The following is a 26,910-nucleotide window of genomic DNA, read 5'->3' on the forward strand; positions in this document are numbered from 1 at the left end:
ATTCTAGTTTTCCCCCAATCTGTCTACTACTATTTATATTTCAGAGTCCTCAAATAGCTGCTAAATGCATTCTGTCCAAGCCTTCGGCTGCATTCAGTGACAGAAATAGGTCCTTATATATGTATCTTGTACATGTATCCCATTTGTGCAGGGAATATACTTAGAGGAGGAAATGCCAGGTCGTGGGTAGGTGTACCTTCAAATTTAGCAAGACACCATCAAAGTTTTTTCCAAAGTGGTTGTAACCAACTTACCCACTGACCAGTGGAGCCTCAGAGCTTCCACTGCACCACATCCTCAACAGCCCTGGGATGACCAGCTCTTCAAGTTTCTTTGTTTTGATAGATGGGCAGTGATATAGAACTGAAACGCTACTTTGCATTTTCCTAGGTACTAACACAATCCAACACCTTTCCACAGAGTTATCGGTCATTTAGAGCCCTCTTTTGCGAAGCACCTGCCCGGGTCTTTTGCTTGTCTCTATGTTAGGTTGTTTCTTTACTCCTGCTGATTTTTGTAGTTCCTTATTCTGGAAACAAGCCCTTTGCTGGTTATTTGTGTTGCAGGTATCTTTTTTTCACCCTGGAGTGCCTTTTCAGTCTCCTAATGGTATCTCTGATTAATAGAAGTTCTTAACTTTTATAAAATTGTTCCATTTTTTCCCATATGAATTGACACAATGTTGCATCTATTTAAAAATGCTTTTATCTGTCTACTCTATCTTAAGGCGACTCCCTCATCTCAGCATTTCATTAGGGACACCTGAAGCATGGTAAGGCAGAGAGTACTGGCTCTATGAGTGGCCATATTAAACAAGTGGTAGCTGTGATCATATTCTCTGAACATCTTCCCCCTTGTCCTCATTGTCACAACGGCCTGAACTCACAGCTGCTCTGTGAAACATCAGTCTACTGCAGGCAAGGGGAGCAAAATGGGTCCACTGCCCTTAGCTGGCCAGCAACGTCTCCCTGTTATTCACAGGCAGCACCTGTGGTACAAGGACCACCAACTTCAACTAAAAATGGAGACCTGATGCATAGAGATGCTCTTCTCATGAGGTAAAGTCATTCTAAGGCTCCCTTGGGGATGCGGTGGCAGCGAACTGAAGAATCAAAGTATCTTCTCTTTTTGTTCACTGCCAACAGCATAGTAGTGTGGGGCAGGCAGACTGCCTTAGACAGGGGAGAGTCAAGCTGCATTAAGCCTGGGTGAACTGTGTCAAAGCAAGGGTGTGCCAATTTGTCTGTCCTGCACCACAGACACAGGGAAAAGCAGGGGTATGTTGGCCTGCATGTGCTTGGGCACAAGTACACAGTGCAGTGCATCTCCTGGAGGAGGTGTGTATTCGAGTATGTGGGGGCATGCGTGTGAACATGCAACAGGGTGGATGGATGTCCTCAGGAAGCAGCGATACTCTCACTAGCCGGCATGTTACTGGACAGCCCCGATGGTCATCTACTCCAGCGTGCCCAGAGCCCGGGGTCTCTCAGCGCCCTCCGCCTCACTCTCTGAGCCAGGATATGTGCACAGAAAACAGACACCTCTCCCATGAACCTGGACCACTTTGAATGAGGAAGGAGCATCTACTGCAAACTCCTCAGTGCACACTTTTAAAGCAATTGGCAAAGTTTTCCAGATGGTGCGTCCTCCTGCTGCTTCCCAGACCACAGGTCTCTAGAAAAGCTTCTTGAGATTTTCCCACAATACTGAGATACTCCAGTGCCCTCCCCAGACACCCCCTCCCCCACCTCATTAGGCTCCACTTCAAATGCGGCCAGTGCTGGGGGCTGAAAGGATGGTAGAGAGGGATTGGTACCTGAGCCTAGTGTTTGTCCAGCGGAGTCAAAGGAAAGAACCATTGAATCTGCAATACAAGAGGACAAGTTCATTTCTTTCCCCTTCTTATAGTAAAACAACAGACAAAAGAACTCCCACTGGGGCTGCCCAAACCCTCCCCCAAGGAAAGGCAAACTGGAATGGGACTCAGCTGCATAGACAGTCTCCACAGGTCCATGCCCACCCGTCCACTGGGCCAAGAGGCCCTGCCGTGCCCAGCCCCCAGCCTCGTGCCACTGGGAGGAACATCTCAGGGCAGAGACAGGCCCCAAAATCTTCAGAGGCATTTCCTGCCAAATTATGGGACACATTTACTTCTTTTTCCTTCTCACAGTGAACACAAAATGAAAACAAAGCAAAAAGGAAACTTCCCTCCTGCATCTGGTTAAAGGCACTAGTATTTCCCTTGGGCTCCTCCCTTTCTCTTCCTGCTCATACACCCAGTTTATTATTTCTTCCCCCAAAAGGCATAAAGTGACCTATAGGAATTTACAGTATGCACTGGAATTTTAAAAGTGAAGAAATCAAAGAAAGGAAAAATACAGTCAGGGGACTGTTAGTGCACAAAATGCATGCCATGAGGACCTACACAAACACTACAGATAGAATCAAAGAAGCCGGGGCTCCCAAACAGCTAAAGAAAAGGGGAAAATGAATACGATTTACTGCCCACCATTCATTCATTCATTCACTCAACCATTCAGTATATCTTTATTGGGCATCTACTAAGTGCAAGACACTACACTATGACTATGAGATCCAGGAGCAAACAAAAAACAGCATGGTCTCTGTCCTCATGGATCTGTCATCAGTCTAAGAGAGAAAAAAGTTACCAAACAACAAGTTATTTCAAATAAAAACGGATTAAGTAAAGAAGAAGAGAAAAGAGTGCTGAGAAAGTTTCTATTAGGAGCTAGACCTAGTTTGGAAGAGGAGTAGGTGTTGGTTAGGGACATCTTCCCTAAAGAAGTGACACTTGAACAAATAATGAAGAATAAGTAAGGATTAAACCTGACAAGAAGGGAATGGGGCATTCCAGGCAGAGAGGATGCTATACGTGGAGACCCGAAGTTAGATGGGACAGGGCGTCTCCGAGCGGCCAGAAGAGCAAAGTATAAATGCATATACTATACAGTGATCAGAAAGAAATTTCTCTTAATGGGTCTTAGTAAGGGAGGATGTTGCATGATGTTGAAGACTGTAACTTCTACAACATTGCTGTAACAAGTAATTGTGAATCCTGTATGGCAGTTTCTTACAACATGAGCCAATACCAATGATGGCATAAAGCCAATGCACAGCTCAATAAAAGCCATTATAAATGACACCAAGATAATTTAAGGCCCAAGATAACCCCAGAGACCCCAGACTAAAAAGGGATCACATTAAAAAGGCTCAGTCTCTACAAAGCAATGCTGGCTGGCTGCATACAGGACCAGTGTCTACACCCCGTGCAGTGTCCCACCCCAACATGATCCTTCAGATCTCAGAAGAATGTCATTTTGTCTTATCGCACATGGAAATCTGACACAGTCATTATCATAACTATAAGTAACTTCTGTCCCCACTGCTAGACTCTAAGCTTCGTAAAGGCAGACACTCTGCCTGCCTTATTCACAGCTCTGTTACCAGCGTAACACCTGGCAGGCAATACCTATTTGCTGGATGACAGTGCCTAGAGAAATGGATGGATCTCAGCTCCTTCAGGCAACCGTTCATAAACATTTTTTCTCATAACCAGCTGTTTACTAAGAACTGGGTAAACTGGAGAGAGCTGGAGGATGTGGTTTTGATAAAGATCCAAAGGCAGATGCTGTACTGCCAATTAAGGGCAGATCCATTTGCTTTGAAACCTACCAAATAAAAGCTAGGGTTGATTTTTTTTTTTCTTTCAGAAAAATGTAGAAGCATAATTAGGACACTTGGCTAATCATATAGTTGACCATCTTACCTTGTAGGAGATCCAATCCACATCTAACTCTTACAAATTTTACTTCTTTATCAACGTTTCTCACATCTGTCTCCTCTCAATGCTGCTGTTCAGAAGAGAAGTCCTATTTCTCTCTCTTTTAAAAGAGCTTTATTGATGTGTAATTCGCATACTATAAAATTCACTAATTTAAAAAATATAATTCAATAATTTTCAGAAAATTTACAGAGTTGTGTAACCATCAGCATAAGTAGTTTTTGAACATTTCTGTCACCCTAAAAAGATCCCTCGTGCCCACTTACAGTCACGCCCTGTTCCCACCTCTAGTCCCAGGCTACCACTAATTTACTTTCTGTCGCTGTAGAGTTGCTTTTTCTGGAAGTCTGCTTATCCTTTCTCACTGGCACTGTTCTCATAGTCCTCTAGCCAAACCCCTGTTTCCAGCTTAGCCCACGTTCATCATCCTTTATACGGCTGCACAATTTTTCTAAAAAGTACACCAGAGTGTGTTTTTGTTCTTGATTAAATACTTCTCTGGCTTCCCATAGCCTGTAAGATAAAGTGCAAACCCTGACATTCAAGGTCTTTACCATTTTGGCTCATTTACCACCTCAAATATATCTCATGTTCCAGATATGTCAGACTACTTCTATTTCTATTTCTCCAAAGAGAGATGCACCTTCGTGTCTTTAGACATCAGAGGTACTGTTTTCTCTGTGTTTGCATTAAGAAACTCCCACTTTTCTATGAAGACCCAACGCAATCATCTCCTTTTCTTGAAGCCTTCTCTGATCAGTTCTGCCCCTCCTCTTCTTTAGGCCATCACTGTACCACCATCAATGGCATTTATTATACTGCATTATAATCCGTGCCTACTTCTCTTTTTCTCTTACTAAACTGCAAGTTCCCTGAGGACAAGGACCATCTATCCACTTTGAAGCTTTGTTGCCTAGACCAGTGTCTGACACACAGAAAATGATCAACATGTTCATTAAACAAAGGAATAAACTAGTAAATATCTGCTTTCCTTCAAAGGTGATGTTATCTAAGTGATATTTCTCAGACTGGGGATGGGATAAATCCATTCTGCATACAGATTCTCATTCAATTCAAGTCAACCTTGAAATACCCTTGTACCTTCAGAGGTTCAAGCCCGGCCCCACCCCTGGAAGATAAAAGCTCTCCCACAAAGCAGTACGGAGGGGCCAGAGGTGGGTGGGTAGTAAGAAAAGGGCCCTAGGCACTTTCCAGATGAGAGAGCGCATTCACCTGGAGAAAATTAGGAAAGTCTTTCTGAGGACTTGACTGCCCAGACAGGCAACAATAAAAACAGCATCTCAAATTTTTATTGCAGTTGACAAGTATTTTCCCAACTCCAATTTACCTTCTTTGTACTCACAAGCAGTCCTGAAATAATCTCTATTAAACTCGTCAGTCTAAATGTAAAGAAAAAAGGCTGAAAGTTAACTAAAAGACTAAAACTTCAGTAAGAGTAAAAGAAAGAAAAACAATTAAGTGTTAACAATGGTCGTCTCCGGGTGAAAGAATTATAGGTGATGTTTATTCTTTGTATTTTTGCAAAATTTCTACAGTGAACATGTATTACTTGTATTATCAGGGGGAAAAAAAAGTTAAAAAAGAACTCTCTAAAGCAGCTCTAGGATTTCTGACCTCTAGCTCACTGGTACCAATGCAAAAGGATGGAAGGTTCTTGATCTCCTTTGTTATTCACTGTACATGTGGAAAAGCTATTCAGCTTAGTTACTTAGTTACTGAGGTCACCCTTATATTTCATGACACTTTAAACATACCTCAGCTACATCAATTCCTAAATAGACTGGCTTCTGTAAAATTCTTTTCTTCTTCCTTCCTTCCCACAAATATGATCAAGTGCCTTTTATGTGCCAGACATGAGAGACAGAGAGCTGCATAGGACATAGTCTTTGCCTTTCAGCCCAGAAAGACAGACATGTTAAGAGGCACTTAAAATAAATATAAAGTGTGATAAGGGTGTGCAAGGGGTGAGCACCAAACAAATGAGTCTCACTGGAAGGAAAAAGTCAGAGTTTTTGCAAATATTATTTCAAGTGATAGTGGGATGCTCCCGAGAACACGAGTCCCTAAACTGCAGAAGATGCACGTGAGAGGGCAGAAGCTTCAGGAGGATGGTAGTGACACACACCATGTTTTGCATAAGTTTTGACAGATGTTGCTTTGAGCATTTAAGGCAGAGATTTGAGAATCAGTTTGGCCATTCATTTTTTTGTGTTTATTCTAAAGGATGTAAGATCATTTTAGTTATAAACCACTTTGACAGCTAAAGAGAAAATTCAGTATTCAACAAATTGAGAAGTTTGTTTTGCAAGAAACAGAGCAAGAATATCAAGGCTTCTCCCTCTCAGGCTCACAAATGTGTCATTTTTATTTCAAGCAGCCCGGGCTCCGGCTGTTCCTGGCTCCCAGGCCAGAGGCAGCCATGTGGTGTGCTACACAAGTGACCAAACAGAATTCCAGACCAAAGTACAACAGAGCATTGCTGCACATGACTCTGTTCAGTGAGGAAACCTGGAGTTTACTGGAAATCTTTTATTATGGTCAGATGTTTCCTGTGTCTGGTTTCTGAAGCGGATAAAAAGAATATAAAAGGAGGATGAAGAATGGGGCTCAGTCTTTCCAGGCATTGGAGAGGCTTCCAAAACTCAAATTACGCAGTGAAGCAGCTACACTTTTGGGTACTATCTGTCATGGTACACATTCAGTGCATGTGTTCTGCTGGACGCCATGTGTAAGCCCTAGTGAGGTAAGAATGAATGAAAACAAAACATAAAGAACAAAAAAACCTCTTCCCTCCAGTAGCTTGCAACCTAACAGGTAAAATAAAAACACACATAAAGCCAAGCATTCTATAGGTAACAATACAGCACTGTATACCTGAAATCTGCCAAAGTGAGTAGATCTTAAATGTTCTCAGCGCATGCATACACACAAGAAGGTAACTCTGTGAGGTGATGGATTTGCTGGCTAACCTTATTGTGGCAATCATTTCACAATATATGTTTTTCAAATGACCACGTCCTACACCTTAAACTTACACAATGTTATTTGTAAATTGTGTCTCAATAAAGCTGGGGGAGGCTAAGTATAATGTATAGATATGGATACAAGGGTAATGAGGGAGATATTTCACTGTTCATTAATTTAACATATTTATTAAGTGACTACCATGCACCAGACTCAGGTATACAATGGTAAAGAACAAGAATGTTCCTGTTCTCAAGGAATTTATATTTTAGTCAGAGAGTTTGAAAAAAATAAGTAAGCAATGAACAGAATAATTTCTGACGTTGATAAGTGGGATGAAGAATATTCAACAACATAATGGTGACCAAGGGTGGAAGTACAGGCAATACTAGACACAAGGTGTTTGGGGAAGGCTTCTCTGAGGAGGTGACATATGGCTGAGACCTGGAGACAGGAGCCCGCCAAGACAAGACCAAGGGAGGAAGAGCTCCAGGTAGAAGGAAGGCAAGTACAGCAATCTTGGTATATTTAAGACACAGAGAGAAGGCCAGTGTTGCTGGAATACAGAGCGTGGAGAACACAAGGAGGGTGGGAAATGAGGTCAGAGAGGAGGGCAGGAGCCAGATCTGTAGGAGGCCTCATGGCGGAGGCCACAGGAAGACGTCTGTGGCTGTATTTCAATAGCAGGTAGAAGCCCCTGCTTAAAGCCAAAGGAGTAATGTGATCTGATTTATATTCTTAAATATAAACTTTCATTGCTATGTGGGAAGTAAACTGACTGTTCTGGTAACAGGGTAACAGGTAGGTTAGGGGAGAGAGACTGGTAGAGGAGAATGCAACATTCCAGATGAGAGGTGACAGTGGCCTGAACCAACGCAGTGGCAACAGAAACCAAGAAAAAAGGATGGATTTCCATTATAGAAAGAAAGAAAAAAAAAAAGGTAGAAAAAATAGGGGAAAAAAAGAAAACAAAAGAAATAAGGTTGGATGCTAATAATGTTTAAAAAGGAACATTTATAGGACTAGTGACTGTTGGGACATGAGTGAGAGACACGAAAGAAAGAGGACTATATTTACATTCTGGGCTTAGGTGAATGGAAACTGACTGTTGCTTGACTGGGAGGGGCCTTCACCTAAGCCACAGGACCCTGCCTCTCCTCTGGGCACTGACAACTGGACCACAGGTGAGTACCTGACCCAAGAGAAGGCAATTCATAGACTGATCAGCCATCTAAAAGGCAGAGAAGTTCCACCTTTTGGAGACTGGGATTGGGAAGTGCAGAGAGTTGGGGCGGTTGGCAGGAGATACAAGCATACAAGCAAAGAAGAGCAGAAACTGGGAGGCCACGGGCTGGACTTGATGCCGGGCCTTGGGGCCCACGTTAGTGGCAGAGCATCAGAGTAAAGAGCCACGACCCTCAGTTGAGGGTAACAAGACACTTTAAAGAGCCACCTTAGATCCAGAATGTTCCTCCAGGGCCAGTCTCTGCGGCAGTCAGCTACACCATGGATCATCTTTCCATGAGACTTTAGGGCTTAGCACTTCCTCAGTTCCCTTAAGAATTGGCCTATAATTGAGATTCTCCTTTTCAAGTCTCTTGGTATCTTGGAGCTGTCTGTAGTCTGAGTGGGCTCACCTCCTCTACCCTCCAGCCCTCATGCTTTTAATACCCTGGAGCACTTTCTGCCTCCCTGATGACCTGCTCCGAGCACAACTCGCACCACAGGGTCTAAATCTCAGGACAGGTAGAAGGCGCTGCTTGGTCCTTGGGTCTAAGCTGTGTTCTCCAGTCTAGCTTCATGAACGAGCTCTCACCTTTGGGGATTTATCAGTCCACCAGCAAAACTGATACTTTAGTGGCCATGTGGCTACCTGTGTTATGTTCTACTTTCTCCATTGCTTAGATCCTGGTTCTCCTCTAACCCCTAGTCTGAGGCCCTCAATTTCTTCCCTCTCAACTCCAATCTCAAACAAACAAGAGTAAATGACAATACATAGAGAAAAAAAAAAGCTGAGGACAGAAAATAAGACATAACCACTGATTTAGAAGGATGTGACATATGGAAGAGAAATCAGTGAAATAATCAGAGGTAGGAGTAGCAGCACAGAGGAAGCCAGAGGAAGTAAGAATTATTTATAAGGAGGATCCAAATGTGGCAAAGAGGTGGAAGACGCTGATGGATGCAAAGATACTGAAGAATCACTCATTGGGAGGGCATCCGTAACTTCAGTGGGAACAATTTCTGTACAGTGATCAGACTGCAGGGCCTCAGCTGTAAATGAATTAAGTGGAGGCTGTTGATTTAGTAGACTTATTTCAGGAAGGTATTCCTTAGATTTATTTAATTAATTTAACTTACCAAACATATACAGAGGTCTTAGTAAGTTCAAGAGGCTGTATGGAAAGATTAGACATGGTCCCTGACATGAAAAGAGTTTCTGAACTATCAGGAGGATAATACGAAGATACAAATGTATTCCATGCCTCTAGAGAAGTTGCTACAGGAGTTCAGATGCAGGAGGGAGAATTTTTTTCTGGGAGAACCTGGGAAGACATGGAGGAGATAGTATTGGAGCTGGTATGCCGTAACCTTACAGGACAGGCTGTGCTGGGAGGGAGGGAACATCGAAGAAGGGGCACTGAAGCATGGAAAGTGAGAGGTGTGTGGTTACAGGAAGGTAAAATCATACCTAATTAATATATTAGGGCTCCTTTCAGGAGGTAAAATGCATGTTACTAAAAGGGAACTAGTCAATACAGCCTGTTTAGACTTTCAAAAAAGGCTTTGACACATCAAAGACTATTTTTAAAAACTGAGTCATCATGAAATTGAGAAAGAAATTGCTATGTCATCCAGGAGACAAAAGGCACTTGGCTGAGGATCAGAGGCAGGACACCCCCTGGGGTATAATCACCCATGGGGAGACCAGGAAGTCTGGGAGTAGCTTGAATTCTACTACCAACTGCCCTCTAGGAGGGTGGGGGCAGGTGGAGGAAGGGTGGCACTGCTTACAAACACCTGTTTGTGCAACAGAAGAAGCTGGAACGATACTAGGCATGTGTGGAAACTGAGAGTGAGATGGTAGGATGAAGTCTGGAACTTCAGGTGCCTGGGAAAGTTTTAGTCGTGGTGCCCTGGAAATAGGAAAGGGATGGGTTTGGTGCAGGAACCAGAATTTGCTGAACTCTGATTTAGATTCCACACATGCCTCCGCTCTCTTCCAAGCCCCTCAAAATGACAGAAAAGGTTGTTTATTTCTTGTAAATCAGAAATACACAATAACAAGAAAATAGGAGAGGAGACATCAGCAACAAAAGTTTTGGAAAAGCAAATAAACCAGTGGAACTTACTCAGCAAAACTAGGAAAGGTGAATCCTATACTACTAGCAGTGGGGAAAGCTGAAATATGACCTCAAATACACCACCACACTCCCCAAAGCCTCAACCACTGGCCCCACCAGTACCACTAGAAGTAGGAGAGAAGACAATACTAAAAACAAGACAGCACACTCTGCAGTATGGGCTGACAACCAACAACAAGGCATTAGAGGAAAGCATCTAAAATAAAGACAGAGACCAAAACAAGTGAAAAATGATCACAATGCAGAAAAATAGAAAATACACATGAAGGTGAAAACTCAGGAATAAAATCATTAAAATCCTCAGAGGGAAGATATTTTGTTTACAAAACAGATAATCATTTTTAAAGGTACATTTAGTAAATAAAAACAAAAGAATAACTTGAAAACTAAAAACATGATAGCAGAAATAAAAAGGATTAAAAAATAAGTTGAGAAAATCTTTCAGAATACAGCAAAAAAGATAAAGATAGAAAACAGAAGACAAAAGGTTTCCTTAAACAATTAGAGGACCAGTCTAGGAAACATGACAACTGAATTATGGGAGTTCTATGAAAAGAAAACAAAATTTAAATGGAAGGGAGAAAATAGTCAAAGAAATAATTCAATAAAATTTCCCCATAACTAAAGAATTTGAGTTTTTTGAGCCCAAAAGGGCCCTCTGAGTGTACAGCACAAGATGAAAATAGCCCTCCAGCAAGGTACATCATCATGAAATTTCAGAATACTCAAATTTTCAGAGAGAACGACAAACAGGTTTTAAAAATCTGAGCAGCATAAGACCCCTCAAGAAAAACACTGAAAGCCTAAAATACATTGAGGCAATATCTTTAAAATTCTGAGGGAAAATAATTTCCAACCAAGAATTGTATACCCAGCCAAACTATCAATTAAGTACAAGATTAGAATTAAGACACTCTTACACAGGCAAGGTCTCAGAAATTTACCTCTCATGCATCCTTTATCAGGAAATTATTAGAAGCTGTGCTAATCCCAGAATTCCAATTTATCTCTCCCTCCCCTTCTCCTTGGGTACCATAAGTTTGTTTTCTATGTCTGTGAGTCTATTTCTGTTTTGTAAATAAGTTCATTTGTATCTTTTTTTTTTTTTTTGGATTCCACATATAAGCGATATCATATGGTATTTGCCTTTTTCTGTCTGACTTACTTCACTTAGTATGATAATCTCTAGGTCCATCTATGTTGCCGCAAATGGCATTATTTCATTCCTTTTTATGGCTGAGTAATATTCGTGTGTGTGTGTGTGTGTGTGTGTGTGTGTGTATAGCTTCTTTATCCATTCATCTATTGATGGGCATTTAGGCTGCTTCCATGTCTTGGCTATTGTAAATAGTGCTGCTATGAATGTTGGGCTACTGGGCTATATGTATCTTTTTGAATTAGAGTTTTCTCTGGGTATACAGGAATTGCTAGATCATATAGTAACTCTATTTTTAGCTTTTTAGTTTTCTAAGGAACCTCCATACTGTTCTCCATAGTGGCTGCACCAATTTACATTCCTACCAACAGTGTGGAGGGTTTCTTTTCTCCACATCCTCTCCAGCATTTATTATTTGTAGACTTTTTGATGATGGCCATTCTGACTGGTGTGTGGTGTCACTTCATTATAGTTTTGATTTGCATTTCTCTAACAATCAGTGATACTGAGCATCTTTTCATGTGCCTGTTGGCCATCTGTATGTCTTCTTTGGAGAAATGTCTATTTAGATCTTCTGCTCATTTTTTGATTGGGTTTTTAAAAAAATATTTAGCTGTATAAGCTGTTTGTATATTTTGGAAATTAATCCCTTGCTGGTCATATCATTTGCAAATATTTTCTCCCATTCTGTATATTGTCTTACTGTTTTGCTTCTGGTTTTCTTTGCTGTGCAAAAGCTTTTAAGTTTAATTAAAAATAAGTTTAATTAGGTCCCACTTATTTATTTTTGTTTTATTTTAATGGCTATATTTTCAAATGTTCTTATCTGTTAGAGATGCATACAGAAATATTTATGAGTAAAACGACATGATGCTTGGGATTTCCTTTCAAATCTAAATAATTTTAAAAATCCAAATATTGAAAAAAGGTATGAATCTCCATGAGAACAGGGCCTGCAATATTCACATATGCCAGAGTCCTTTGGACAGGATGAGTCAATCTGCCATATGACATTCTTTCCTTCACCTGGAAAAAAAGAGGTAATTGATAGGCTGTCATCAAGAGTACGGTACCATTCCACTACCAAGAGATAACTTAGTTAAGACAAACGGAAGGAATAAGATGAAAGGTTGCTCAGTTAAGTTTTTACATTTTGTCATGAAAAGAAAAATTGTATATCCATTACTTTGCATTATTTCTATTTGCAAAGAAAGGATATATATCTCTTAGTACCACAACTGAGAAATGAAAAGTTGTAATTGGTTGATATCACCATCATTCCTCTTAAGTACTAAGAGTGGAAGGCATGGGCAGAAAGGGAATACATTACTAATGGGAATGTAAAGGGTAAAGCAGCTTTGGAAAAATAGCCTGGGTATTCCTTAATACATTAAGTACAGAGTCGCCATATGACTCAGCAATTCCACTGCTAGGTATACATATACCCAAGAGAAATGAAAATTTCATGTCCACACAAAAACTTGAACATGCATGTTTACAGCAATATTATTCACAATTGCCAAAAAGTGGAAGCAACCTCAATGTCCATCATGATGAATGGATTGTGAATACAGATTTCAGGTAAAACTAGAGTTAGGACAGGTCTATAGGGAAAGCTCTCACACCCTGCCACGCATCCTCAATTATTCCAAACAGGAAGACACACACCAGATCTCCAACAGAGAGGTGCCTCTACTTTACTCTCAGAAGGAAGAAGAAAACTTCTCTCCACTCCAGGACAGCCCAGCCAATCAGAGACTGCAGCAGTCCAACCAATGAGAAACCTGTCAACTCTGGACTCCCAGCTTCCTCCAATGGACTCTTTGGTTATCACAGACCCTTCAAACCCCACTTCCCCCTCACTTCCCTATACAAGCACGTTATCCTTCCTTGTGCTCTGGATTTACCTATGATTTGCCATAATTTGCACTACCCAAACAGCAATTTTTCTGGTACTCCCAAATAAATGCACTTTTGCTGGTAAAATATCGAGCTATTATATTTCTAAAGTTGACATATTTGGTGTCAGAAGTGGGGTCCAAAGGAAGCAAACCCTGAGAGATGATGGCTCCTGGAATCAAGCGAGGTACCTGTACTGAGACCCTTGTACTCATGGCTTCCCTGAGTCGCTGCCTGCTTTCAATTTGGTGAGTCTCCTCTCAAATTCTGAGCTCTGCTCTTTTTGTATTTTGAGGTCTTCAATTTTACTCAAGATCTGGAAAGGCTTTCTCCTTTCAGAGGAAAGGCTTTGTCCTTTCTGGTTCGAGGCTTTGTCCTTAATGAGTACTCAAGTTGTCTTCTGGAGCACGCGGTAGCTAGGTTCTCTTTTGAGGATTGAGCTAACTGGGAACTAAGAGTTTGCCTTATTCCTTTTGCAGTCTGGGCTAGGACTCTATCAACTTTCTTGGGTTTCTGGAAGAATTTAGGGAAATGGGATCTTGATCATCTAAATGCTCTGAGGGCAGCCCTTTTATGGGGACTCTGGCTGGTTCATGCTTAAAACCTATGGAACCCCGACATGTGCATTTTTAACTAAGTTGGCCAAATGAACTAAAGTAATCTGAAATTACAGTGGCCATTAAAGGGAACTTTTAATCTCCCCAAACTCATTTTTCTTAAGATTAAATTGGAGGACCACAGTTCTAAAATGAAACAAAACAAATGGTGTATTTATTTTCACTGATACCTGGAAGCTCCAAAATGTGTACAAAACTCTAAAATTTCCTTTCTGCAAGATTCCGTTTCTAAATTGGTTGAAATAACCCCGCCTCAAACAAAAACAAAAACACTAGAAAAGAACAAAACAGCTTCCAAAGTCAAGCTCTTTGTGTCCCCTTCCCCCAACTGCTCTGTCTTGGGCACCATGTTGTGTGTCTTCTCCACCTGCTTTGTCTCAGACTCGGCCCTGGCAGCCAGCTTGTGCTCAGACCCTGTCCCTGATGCTATCTTCCTTTCTCCTCCTCTGCAAAAACCTGCTCCTCTAAAGTTAGACCCTCTGAGGATCCAAATGCTAAACTCCTAATTACTGTTTGTAAGTCAACTGGAGCAAATAAACAACTAAAAGGAAAGATTTAAACAGCAATTGCCCTAGATTTGTGATAATAGACAGACTTCAAAACTCCTAGGAGAAAATTTGCTTTCTGTGTCTGCCTGTTTGTGAAGCTTTTTGGTAAGTCACCCATCCTGTTCAAAAGGTTCAACCTTTGTTTTAAATAAGTCCACCTTGAGGGGCACCCTTAAAAGAGAGAATTCCAAACCACTCACGAGACAACAGATTGCCTTCTTTGATTGGTATGCAGAACTTTCTGAAAGACAAATTAATTCTAAAAACAGCTCTAAAATGATCCTTACAATAAGCCAGGAACACAATTTGGATCAAACTATTCTTTTTGAGGTATTACTGTACCTGAGACATCACTAAAATTTTAAATAAAACTATAAGGTCCCTATTTGCATCTGTCTGTATGCTGATGTGTATCTATATATGTATGTATATGTGTGTTGTAGATGCATGGTATTGTTTTTTCTTTTCTACCTCTGGATGGTATTGTTAAAATTAATTTGTAAAAGAGCTTTATTTAATTTGTTTAAAAACAAACAAGCACTTATATGAATTAAAATATAACTGAGATTGGCCAAGGTGCTTTCTGAATTTATGTGATCTGGTTTTGAAAGCTAGTTTGGGGTTGATGGTTTAATTAAAACAGGCATGTCTTTGGAGTTATCAGTGCTGAAAATAATGTAGGCATACAATTTTTATTCTACCTGGTTTATTGGCCAGAGAAATTCATGTTATCTTTGTTACAAAATTGGTCAGCAAGAAAAATACTTGGCATGATAAAATTTTTCATGAGTGTTCTAAATATAACTGCTGAGAACAAGTGAATTGAAAGGATGTGGATAACATATAAGTTTCTAGGTAAGCCTTTTAAATAGCTTCCCCAAATCTTTTTGGTATCCTGAAACCTTACAGTTTTGCTAAATTAAATAATGGGTAGTCATTTAAATATCTAGCTCATTCTCAGATAAGATAAAATACTGAAATATTACTTAAAATAGGTTCATCTACTTTTGGCTTCCCTTACAAAAGAACTAAAGATATTTGAGTCTATTGGTAAACATGCCACATTGGAAAATTTCCTATGAGGGAAATACGCTTTTAAGAATTATGAAGTGTATTCATAAATTTGTAACGAGCCATTCACAATTGCTTAGAGCTATCAGAAATAATAAGGGGAAACAACTATGTATATAAGAAAAGTAAGATACGTGTTTTGGGCAAGGAAAGGTAGAGGAATGGAAATGCATTTTGTTGAGGAAAAGAAAGTAACTTTATCCTAAAGTGACACTGAATGTTTCAGAGCGGGGAAGAGGAAAAACAGGACAAGGTTGAATGGAAATAGTAAGCTGTAGAAGATTTATGGAAAAAGAATTTTTGAAAGAAGGAACTTTTGTGTGATCAAGCTGGCTAGGATTAAACCGAATATATTTTAAAATGTAAACTCATTTTTAATGTCAAAAGTACACTGGTCCAAAACTAGAATTTGGTTTTTATGTCTGTTAAAAGATCAAAGTTTTTTTGAACTATTGGTCTGCTCCTGATAAGAGATAGTGAAAGGTTTTTCCTTACCTGTAAGTAATTTGCTTAGAAAACACAGATTTGTGTTTTACCAAAATTCTTCCCTGTGCTTCATGTTGTCTTAATCTGGCCTCTAATTACTTAAGAAAATTGAATCTTCTTAATATTAAAAGAGTTAAGGTTTGCTTACAACTATGTAACCTTTTATATTTGCCTCTGTAATCTGTTAGTTATTATTACTTTGATCAAATAGATAATTAAGTATCATTTCATAATAATCTATGATCCTGTTTGATCAAATGTCCAAAATCTTTTGATGTTTTTTTACAAACTTCCCAAAAATCAGGTTCTAAATGAAGTTTCTCCAACCTTGAACTAGCTCTGGGCTCTTACTCCACAGGGCCCCTGCAAAACCTCAAAGGATTTTTCTCTCATCTAGTAAAATGTTAAACTCATCAGGCTTCTTTGATATGTTTGATTATATCAGACATTTGTCAAATAAGAAGGAATACTAAAACTTTGAGCCTTATATTTGTAATAGGTATATGTTAATAAAAGTGTTCTGAAATTGTATAAAATTCCTGAAATTCTAAGGTGTCCTGATTATAATGTTATTAGTCATAATTTTAAAATGTATGTCACAGAAATTAATGGAACCCCTTGTCAATCCTGTTATAATAGACTCTCATTAGATATTTAATAATGGGTATTTTCAAGTCTTTTTGCCACTTATAGGCAGTTATTGCTTTACTCTAATGCTTTGCAAATACATTTCATCTTTAAAGAGATTCATGTAAAAAACTCTGACAGGTACTTTGGAATTCAGGGTTTTGATAACTTTAGATCATAAGACTGAACTGGGTAAGGAATTCTAAAAGTAATGGAAAACTGATTGCTTTAATGTTTTTTTTCCTAGTGGTAAAGGGACTCTTTCCCTCCTCTCCTTTTAAGGCTATCTAAACTTACAGTATTTAATAAAGTGTATGTTCACAACAAAGATTGAAGCATTTATCCTTTTCTCCACACCTGGCTCTCCAAAAGTCCTGAAACTTACTAAATATTCTCGTTTTTTCATGGCAGTGTATATATTTGCATGGGTTTGATGGGAGTCTGTTCTTGTAACAGGATGCCCAATGCACTTGGCTCCTGCTCCTTTCAATCTGCAACTGATAAAGAGACATACTTCTGTAAAGGCCTAATTACATATATTAAAAATAATCGCGATGCTCTAGTAGAGCACCCTGTTCACAGCACATTCACAGGAGACAAAGACCCCAAACATCACACTCTACAACCTGGAGATTTTGTGTACTAGAAGAGGCACCTTCAAAAGAACTCTCTCCAGCCTCCCTGGAAGGGCCCATATCAGGTACTGTTAACTAATCCTTTTGCCACCAAACTCCAAGGAGTAGATTTCTGGATCCACATGTTGTACTTAAAGAGGCAACTGAACCCCAAATGGACCATCTGGTGACCTGAAAATAAAACTCACTAGGATCTGAAGCAGACAGTATCAGAGGCTGAAAGCTTTCCCAAGATTGTCCAGACCAAGCCCGTGTACCTTTCTTTCAATACTGTCCCTCACCATGCTTTCTTCCTCCTTTCCACGGAAGGACAATGCCCTTGTCTGTATATTTCTCAATCCCTTGTGAAAAGGGGAAACCTGTCTGATTTCTGGATTTGCCGTTGGAAACATCAGTCCATTCAAGATGACCCTTTGGTTCATCCTATAAGTAATTTCACTGGGGTTCCAGATGCTGTTGTCTGTCCAAATTGTTCCATGGGCCAATTTTATAGAGTCAGTGTGCTAAGCCTGCCTAAACTTATTCCTTGCTTCAATTTGACCCAACCCTGGGATGTGAAAACAAGATCTTTAAATATCTGTATGAAAGGTTCTGTAGAGTTGCCAGTGTTAGTCACGTCATTTGTAAACTCACTGACACATCTATACGTATAGGTAATCTCTTGGTGTGTAATAACCTTATGTACAAGCCTTAGTTAAGTAATGCTAATGCCTTTATGCCAACAAATGACTCTATAGACACTATCATTTATGAGGGGGCCTTATTACACCCCTGGTTATGCCTTCATATGTGGAAGTTTGGGAATGGCCTTTATGCCTGGACAACTCATTGCCTTGATAACTGGAGAACACAAGGATGGTGCACCCTTGCTATATTCACTGTCTTGTTCTCCCTTCATAGCCAAACAGAAGCCTCTCATTGGTCCATCCCATTAGAGCTTTAAAAACACCTTAAGCGAGAACTTCCAGGAAGCATACAAGATTCTAGTTTTGCCTCTGTAGGGAGCGCTTTCTTCCCATGGACTGAAGTGAGCACCAATGAACACATAATCAGGAATCTCTCCTTGACGTTAGGAGTTAGCTAACTCCATAGCCAATGCAGTTTCAGCTCAGCAGTGTTCAATTAGCTCCTTGGCCAAGGTGGTTGTGGATTGCCACACAGCCCTTGATTACTTACTTCCTGAACAAGGAGGCATCTGTGCAACAGCAAACACCTCTTGTTGCATGTGGATAAATGCCTCTGGGGAAGTAGAGACCCAGTTGCATAAAATTAAAGAGCAAGCACATTGGTTACCCCAAATTTTGCCTGTCAACCCATTTATCTTTTGATTTATTCAACTGGCTACCATCAGGTTTGGGCTTCTGGTTTAGAATTATCTTGCACACTGGGTTTATTATGCTGTTTTAAATTCGGCTCTGTATATTTGTTAAGTTCTGCACCTACTGCTTGTCAAATCTCTGAAAAAATGACATGTCTAGTAAGATGATGCCAGTCCAGTGCTTAAGAACAATTTACAGCACTTACCTTGACTAAATATGGACTTTTAATAAGAAACTTTTGAGAAGTTTCCATACTTACTACCTTTCCTTGTTACTCAAATGTGGTCTTGTGAGGAGGTTTCTAATTTGTGTACTTTCCCTCCAACAAAGAACATGACAACCAAGGAAGGTTGAGAGGCAAACTACTACATGTGGAGATTCTGACTCTTGATCAGCAATGCTTTCAAGGGATGATCTTAATCAAATGGTGGAAATGTGTAATTAATTAAGGAAATCTCAGCTAAAACTGGAGTCAGAACAGGCCTGTAGGGGGAGCTCTCACACCCTGTCACATATCTTCAATTACTCCAAACAGGAAGAGACATATGCCAGATCTCCAACAGAAAGGTACGTCTACTTTACTATCCAAAAGGAAGTAGAAAACTTCTCTCCACCCCAGGACAGCCCAGCCAATCAGAGACTGCAGCAGTCCAACCAATGAGAAGCCTCCATACTCTGGACTCCCAGCTTCCTCCAATGAACTCTCTGGTTATTCCAGCCCCTCCCAATTCCCACCTCTGTTTCCCTATAAAAGTTCTCCTTTCTCGTTCTTTGAATTTGCTTATGGTTCACCACAGTTTACAGTACCTGAATTGCGATTTCTCTGCTGTTCCCAAATAAGCTCACTTCTGCTGGTAAAATCACTGGTTATTATATTATTAAAGTTGACACCATAAATAACGTGGTCTATCCACAATAGAATATTATTTCAACATAAAAAGGAATGAAGTATTGATACATGCTTCAACATGGATGAATCTTGAAACATGTGAAGTGAAAGCAGTCAGTCACAAAAGATAACATAATGTATGATTCCATTTATATAAAATGTCCAGGGCAGGCAAATCTACAGTGGTGGGAAGTAGCTTTGTGGCTCCTTAGGACCAGAGGTGTTTGGGGGAAATGGAGCATGACTGCAAATGGATACAGGGTTCCTTTCTGGGGTAATGAAAAAGTCCTAAAATTAACCGTGGTGATGTTTGCACACTCTGTGAATATACTAAAAACCATTGAATTGTATACTTTCAGTGGGAGAATTCTATGATACAGAAATTGTGTTTTAAGAAAGCTGTTACCTTAAAAAATAAAAAGGAGTGGAAGGCAGGTCACCTCATCTCTAGGGAAACATGGACCCCTGTGGTCACAAGGGTCAATTGTGGACAAATCACCTTTGTCTGCCCCTCATAATACAGAGGGAACTTTAGTGTTTGGAGTTTAAAAAATGAAACCAAGAAACCTCACCAGCAGAGGACTAAAAAAATCAATGAAGGTAATAATTATTTTACTTAATATTATATTGAAGAGAAAATTAAAAGGACTTGTTTTTTTAAAAAAACCAAAAAACCTCTTCTGGTTTCTGTCCTTAGTATTCTGAATCTTTTATTTAGTAACTTTGTAAAACACTTTAATTTAGGGTTGGACAAGAAGGGAGTTTTGCCTAATCTTTGACTCAGAATTTTCCTATACCTGTAATTCTGTGTCCCCTCAGCACATGTTGCAAACTGGAGGCTCACGGTGATGTTATGCTTAGTCCACAAAGTGCATGAAAAGTTATTAATTTGTTAACATTCATAAATCAGGAGATACCACATAAAAACATAGATTTCCAGCTTCTCTTGAAAAATAGGTAGATCCTGGCAATAGAGAAGAGTGCTTCTTTTTTTCAGCAACAGTAACAAGTTATCTTTATAAATTGATATCCAAAGTATGCAAAGAATAAGTTAGCTGGTTCTCACTCTAAAACTAGGGAGGGAAATGTAAAAGAATCAGGCAGACAGGGACTGGATGTAATCAGAGGCAGAGGATGGAGATGTAGGGCTAAACATCTTCAGAGTTATACTTTGAGGTAACACCTCAGGTTGGGACAGTCTTCCTATTATTCCCTCTCATAGCACTTCTCACTACAGGTATTTAGGAGTCTCTATTTTAGAATACCTATAGGATGCTTGCTTCTATCTTCCTCAAAGAAGATGAGTAATTTTTCTCTTCAAACAGAGCTTATGCCATACTTATCCTTTACCGCTCTTGCCCTTTCTCTACTCTTGATCCTAAAAAATCCAGTTCCCAATCAGCAACACAAAGATCCTGAATATGGCAGAGACATGAGCCCACTCCGGGCCAACACAACACCTGCACGTATATATAGCAGGGTGCAGCCTTCTGGAAACATTTACTGCAAAAACATTTACCATCCACAAGGGAATGGGACAGAAAATAGCTTCGATCTTTATTAAAATATATTACAGGGTATACAGTCCCATTTGCTCAGTGAAACAAGAATAAAAATATCAAAAGAAAAAAATCAAGTTAGAATTAGAATCACAACTACTAACATTGTTTCATATAAAAATAACAAGGATTCAGTATTACCATATATAGTAGTAAAACTGACCCAATTATCCCCTCTAAGGTCTTTTATGGCTTTTCCCCCTTTTATCTGGGTTCCAGTCAAAGCTTGCCCTTGGCATTTGGATATTTGTCTCTCTGGCCTCTTTTAATTAGGTCCACCCCAACTCCTCCATCTTTGTTTACTCATGTAACCAACTTTTCTTTAAGGAGTCCAGGTCAGCTGGCTCATAGCATGTCCTACATCTTGTACTTGTCTGATTATTTCCTCACAATTAGATTCAGGTTAAACATTATTGGAACAAACAGTCTAAAAGTGATGTGTATTTCTTATTGCATTACATTAGAAGGCATATAATGTCAGACTATCATATTGATGATGTTAAATTTGATCATTTGGTTAAGGTGTTGACCCTCAGAATGCTTTCTCCCTTTGTGACTAGTAAGTTAATTATTAAGTAATTAATATGAGAATTAATAAGTCAATTTTCTTAGTGTAATAATGGTACTATGGTTAAGTAAGAGTATATCCTTGTTTTTAGGAGATGCAGATATTTAAGAGAAAGTATCAAAAACTCTGAAACTTACTTTCAGATAAAGGAATACATGAACAACTCTATGCCCACAAATTTGATAACCCAGATGAGATGAACCAATTCCTTGAAAGACGCAATTGGCCAAAACTCACACAAGAAGAAATTGACAATGAGAATAGGCCTATACCTACTAAAGAAACTGAATCAGTAATCAGTAACTTCCAAAACAGAAAGCTCCAGGCCCAGATGGGGTCACTGGTGAATTCTACCAAATTTTAAGAAAGAAATTAAGCCAATTCTCTACCATCTCTTTCAGAGGACAGAAGCAAAGGGAGAACTTCCTAACTCATTCTATGAGGCCAGCATTACTTTAATACCAAAACCAGACAAAGAAACAAAACCATTACAAGAAAACTACAGACCAGTATCTCTTATGAACATACACACAAAAATCTTCAGCAAAATGTGAGCAAATCAAATAACAGCAATCTGTAATATGAATTATATACCATGGTTGTGGGCTTAATCCCAGGTATGCAAGTCTGGTTCAACATTTGAAAATCAATTAATGTAATACAGCACAGCAAGGTAAGGAAGAAAAATCATACGATCTTATCAGTAGATGCAGAAAAAGTACATGACAAAATCCAACACCAAAACATGATAAAAAACTTTTAGTACACTAGGAATAAAAAGAAATCTCAACCTGATAAAGCATATCTACAAAAACCTATAGATAACATCATACTTATTGGTGAGAAAATAGAAGAGTTTTCATTAAAGTCAGAAACAAGGCAAGGATGTCCCCTCTCACCACTCCTTTTCAACATTGAAAGTCTTAGCTAAAACAAGAAAAGGAAATAAAAGGTGTACAGATAGGGAAGGAGGAAATAACACTGTCTTTGTTCACATATGACATGATTGTTTATGTAGAAAATCTAAAAGAATTGACAAAAAAACTTATGGCAAGGTTGTAGGATAAAAGGAGAATATATGAAAGCCAATCACTCTTCCATAAACCAGCATTAAGCAAGTGTAATTTAAATTAAAACGTATACCATTTACATTAGTACCTTTCGAAATAAAATACACAGGCATAAATCTAACAAAATACACATAAGATCTATATAAGGAAAAGTACAAAACTCTGATAAACAAAATTAAAAAAAAAACTAAATAAATGGAGACATTCCATGTTCCATAGGAAAACTCAATTTTGTCAAGGTATTAGTTCTTCTCAACTTGATCAACAGTTTCAAGGCAATTCCAATTAAAATCCCGGCAAGTTATTTTGTGGATACTGACAAACTGATCCTAATGTTTATGTGGAGAGGCAAAAGATTCAGAATAGCCAACACAATATTGTAAAAGAACAAGGTTGGAAGACTGACATTGCCTGACTGAATTACCATAAAACTACAGTAATCAAGACAGTGTGGAATTGGCAAAAGACTAGACAAATAGATCGATGGAACCTTGATAGGGAGCCCAGAAATAGATCCACATAAGTACAGTCAACTGATCTTGACAAAGGAGCAAAGGCAGTACAAAGGAGCAAAGACAGCCTTTTCAACAAGTGGTGCTGGAACAACAGGACATCCACAGGCCAAAAGAAAAAAGAATCTAGGTACAGAGCTTACACCTCTCCTAGATACATTCTGTTTCAAGTCAGCAGAATTCTAATATCCCTCCCTTTTGTATATTTTCGCTTAACTTCCATGATCCTGGAGGAGAGAAAAATGATGTCCCAAATCCAGGAGCACACACCTTTGAAAGAGACAATCTTCTGTTAAACAAGGAGAAGTGTCCATTTGTCTAAGAAATTTATTTTCCTTAATTTAATGGTATAATCATCACAACTATAACCACCATAGCCTTGATGGTACAAACATTGCACACACATATACAAAACACACATCCATGAAAAATGGCCTTGAAGAATACACAGCAAATCTTTAAGAATAGGATTTTGTGATGGATAACTTGTTTTTCACTCTGTACACTTGTTTATTGAAGGTATTTACATGACCATGTATTCATGTTTAACATGTATTACTCATTTAATTACATAATACACTGTGACCTTATAATTTCAGAATATTCTTGCTATGTTACACAATTAAAAATCTTAAGAAATATATGGTATCTATACACCAATGTGATTAATTATATACAACAAAGAAAAAAGCTAGACATAGGAAAAAGTTCAGGAGAAAATAAAACAAAATTTACCTCAAATTGCCTCCAAATGACAGAATTATAAATGTTTATTCTATAATGAACTTTCTTTTATAATGGTGTAAATATACACAAAAAATTATTAAAAACTATAATTTCTGAGTTCTGGCCTAAGTTTTAGATCACTGAGTCAAAAGTGGTTTCCCCAAGAGGTGTCACCTAACAGTCTCATTTATTTAAATATAAATAATAACTTCTAAGAATCTATACTACATGGAAAAGAGATCCCTAATTCATGTCAATCTATTTACTACAGACATATTCAAGTACTTATTTCAGATATAAAATATATTCATAATTTTTATGTATATGTAAGTAAGCATGTTTATTGCCCAAAGGAAAGAGCCAGGAAAAAGTGGAAGGTGGCAATGTCAGAGAGGAAGGTAACTGATGGTGACAGACAGCTGATAAGGGAAAAAGAATTTCACTGGACTTGTCAACTGGAAACAACTGGAAGAGTGGAGATGTGATGAAAGCAGATAAGGATGAAAAGTACGAAAGGCAGCAGATGACAGCTAACTTTGTGACTCTGGCAGATGAAGTTGCAAAGACAGCTGAAGAGCAAAAGGTGGAGGGCTCTGTATATCAGGAGAGGAAGTTGTGGACACTTTCTGCTGGAGATCACGTCTCAGAGCTTCCTTCCAGCTCAGAGATCGAACTTGTTTGATTAAGCATCCCAGCCACTTGGCAAACTATCTGGCATGCAGCAGAAATTCGGAAATGTTTGCTAAACTGAATAATGTCTTCTTCCTTCTAAGCAAGGCAAGATTTTATCAGATGTTTTGTTTTTAGTATTAACAGTTAATAAACTAAGCAATTTTCCTTCTTTCTTTTTTTAAACAATATAAACGGTAGGCAGATCTTCCTCGTGGACCAAGTGGTTGACTCAGATATCCGGGACCCAGCCGTAAGCTCAGCGCAGGCTCCCAGCCTCCCGCTCCGACTCCAAAGGGGCGAGCACGTCACCCTCGCGCACGGGACCTTTCAGGTTTTGGATGATGGAGCGGCTCGGTACATCCGTGAATTCTTCGCGGACCTGCGTGCACTGTCCTTGCAAACCGGTCCTGCCCAGCCAGCACCTTGGTCACCACAGCCGGCTTGATGGGCTGCACACGCTCGTGTTCACGACGGCGCCGCGGTGGCGGGCAGCGGAGAGCTAGCAATTTTCATTCTATTCTCACTCTCAGGGTGGCTTCTTTTTCTCCAATAAATGTGGTCTTTGTACAGGACATTCCCTTTCATGGTGTTTTTGTCACCAGTTCTCCCTCAGCGAGTCATAATAAGGTTGCACCTCCCTCCTGTGCCAATACTTCCAAAATCTGCCCTGTTTGTGTTAATCTTTGCATACAGCTGTGGACCTGAGGCCTGTCACTGGGGCGGAGGAGGTCGCTGTTCCTCTCTCTCTCCGCCTTCCGCTTCTCCCTCCCTGCCCTTTCTTTCTCTCATAGTCTTACACACACTGTAACTAGAGATATTCTGTGTGATGGCCCAAACCATGCTTCTAGGACCCCAACAGATTTCCATTTCCAAAATCTTTTGATTATGTGCTTTGAAGTTATAGTTTCTGTGCTCCCTGGAGTGAAAGATTAAAGTCTTGGTCCTATATTGACACTGAGCGAATCAGTATAATTTTATATTTGCTTCTTCATCTATAAAATTAGGAAAAGACCTTTTGACAGACTTCATTCTACCTCAAAGACCTGCTATATGATTAAAAACGAATGAAAAAATATATAAAGTATAACATACTCTTGATAGCTAAATATGAGCTTGAACTAGTATTTAACAATTGGGATGAATTTATGCAAATGTATTTCCTTTTTCTCAGGTAGTTTCCCTAATCATCAACTGCATGAGTTTTCAAGATAGTAAAGAGAATATGTGATTTAAATAATTAAATATGCAAAAGCATCTAGTACAGAACTTTCACAGAATAAGAACTGAATAAATATTAGGTCCTTTTCCTTTGTTTCAACTTCTTTCTATATTCTCATTACCAGCCAATATATTTAATCAATGAAAGAAATGAATACATGGGTCCAAGTCAGGCAAGGCTTTCTAAATTTCTCTCAAACCCATGCCCACACCTCTCTCCTATTAACTTCCTCAGGTTAGATTTTCATCATTTTTTTTCTTGCCTCACTGCACTAGGCATCCAGCTCAATACTGAAAAAGTCATGTTTGGTGCTTGTCTTGTTTCTGATCCTGAAAGGAAAACCTCCAAAATTTCCCTAGTAAGCAAGATGTTTTATGGAGAGTTTTTATGGATAGATATCTTTTTTCAGCTTAAAGTTCTCTGCTAGCTCTAGTTTGCTAAGCAGTCCTAGCATGAGTGAATGCTGAATTTTACCAAATGTTTTTTTCTGTATCTATTGAAATACTATGACTTTTCCTTTATAATCCATTTAAATATACTTAACCTACTAAAACCTATTATTAATGTGATTAATTACTTTGATGGATTTCTCTAATGTTAAATCAATCGTGTATATTCTTAGGATAAGACCAACTAGGTGATGATGTATTTTTTTTAATATATTGTGGAATTTGCTAAAGTTTCGTTCTGGATTTTTATATCCATATTTTTAAGCAGCTTGGCCTGTCATTTTCCTTTCTTGAGCTGTCTTTGGTGGGTTTTGGTATCAAGGATGTGCTAGTCTCAAAAAACAAGTAAGGGGTGTCACTTTTTTTCTGTTCTGTGGAAGAGTTTGTATGAGGCTGGAATTATTTATTTATTCTTTTCAATCTTTTTAAGAAATCTCCAATAAAGCCATCTGAGCTTGGAGTTTTCTCTGTAGAAAGATTTTTGATTATTGATTTCCTTGGTTTAATGCTCACAGGATTGTATGGTTTCTATTACTTCTTGAGTCAGTTTTGGTCAGTTATTTTAGAAACTGATCCATTTTCACAAAATTCTCAGAACTTTTGGTATAAAATTGCTCACAACCTCCTCTTTCTATCTGTTGAATGTCTGTGCCTTCCCCAGTGCTGTCCCCTTCCCATTCCTGGCATAGCTCATTTGCACTGGTGCCTGCGTGCTCTCTCTCCCCCAGCTCCTCCT

At 39.1% G+C, this 26,910-nt stretch overlaps 1 protein-coding gene and 1 pseudogene across 9 annotated transcripts in view; both read right to left on the bottom strand.

Annotated features, from left to right (window-relative positions):
* Positions 1 to 26,910, bottom strand: part of ST3GAL3 (ST3 beta-galactoside alpha-2,3-sialyltransferase 3) — a 185,316-nt gene that overhangs the window by 106,877 nt on the left and 51,529 nt on the right. For 6 of the 9 annotated variants that reach the window (XR_010383863.1, XR_004140935.2, XM_031465606.2 and 3 more), the window contains exon 3: positions 1,817 to 1,864. The exons of the other annotated variants lie outside the window; for them this stretch is intronic. Coding sequence is in view for 4 of the 6 variants with exons in the window: in XM_031465606.2 (XP_031321466.2) it covers positions 1,817 to 1,864 (48 nt within the window). In the remaining 2 variants the exon portion in view is untranslated. The remainder of the gene's footprint in view (positions 1 to 1,816; positions 1,865 to 26,910) is intronic. 9 annotated transcript variants of the gene reach the window in all.
* On the bottom strand, positions 22,877 to 25,012 carry LOC116156744 (small ribosomal subunit protein eS28-like; annotated as a pseudogene).

This window comes from Camelus dromedarius, chromosome 14 (genome assembly GCF_036321535.1).
Source record: "Camelus dromedarius isolate mCamDro1 chromosome 14, mCamDro1.pat, whole genome shotgun sequence".
Lineage (NCBI taxonomy): Eukaryota > Metazoa > Chordata > Mammalia > Artiodactyla > Camelidae > Camelus > Camelus dromedarius.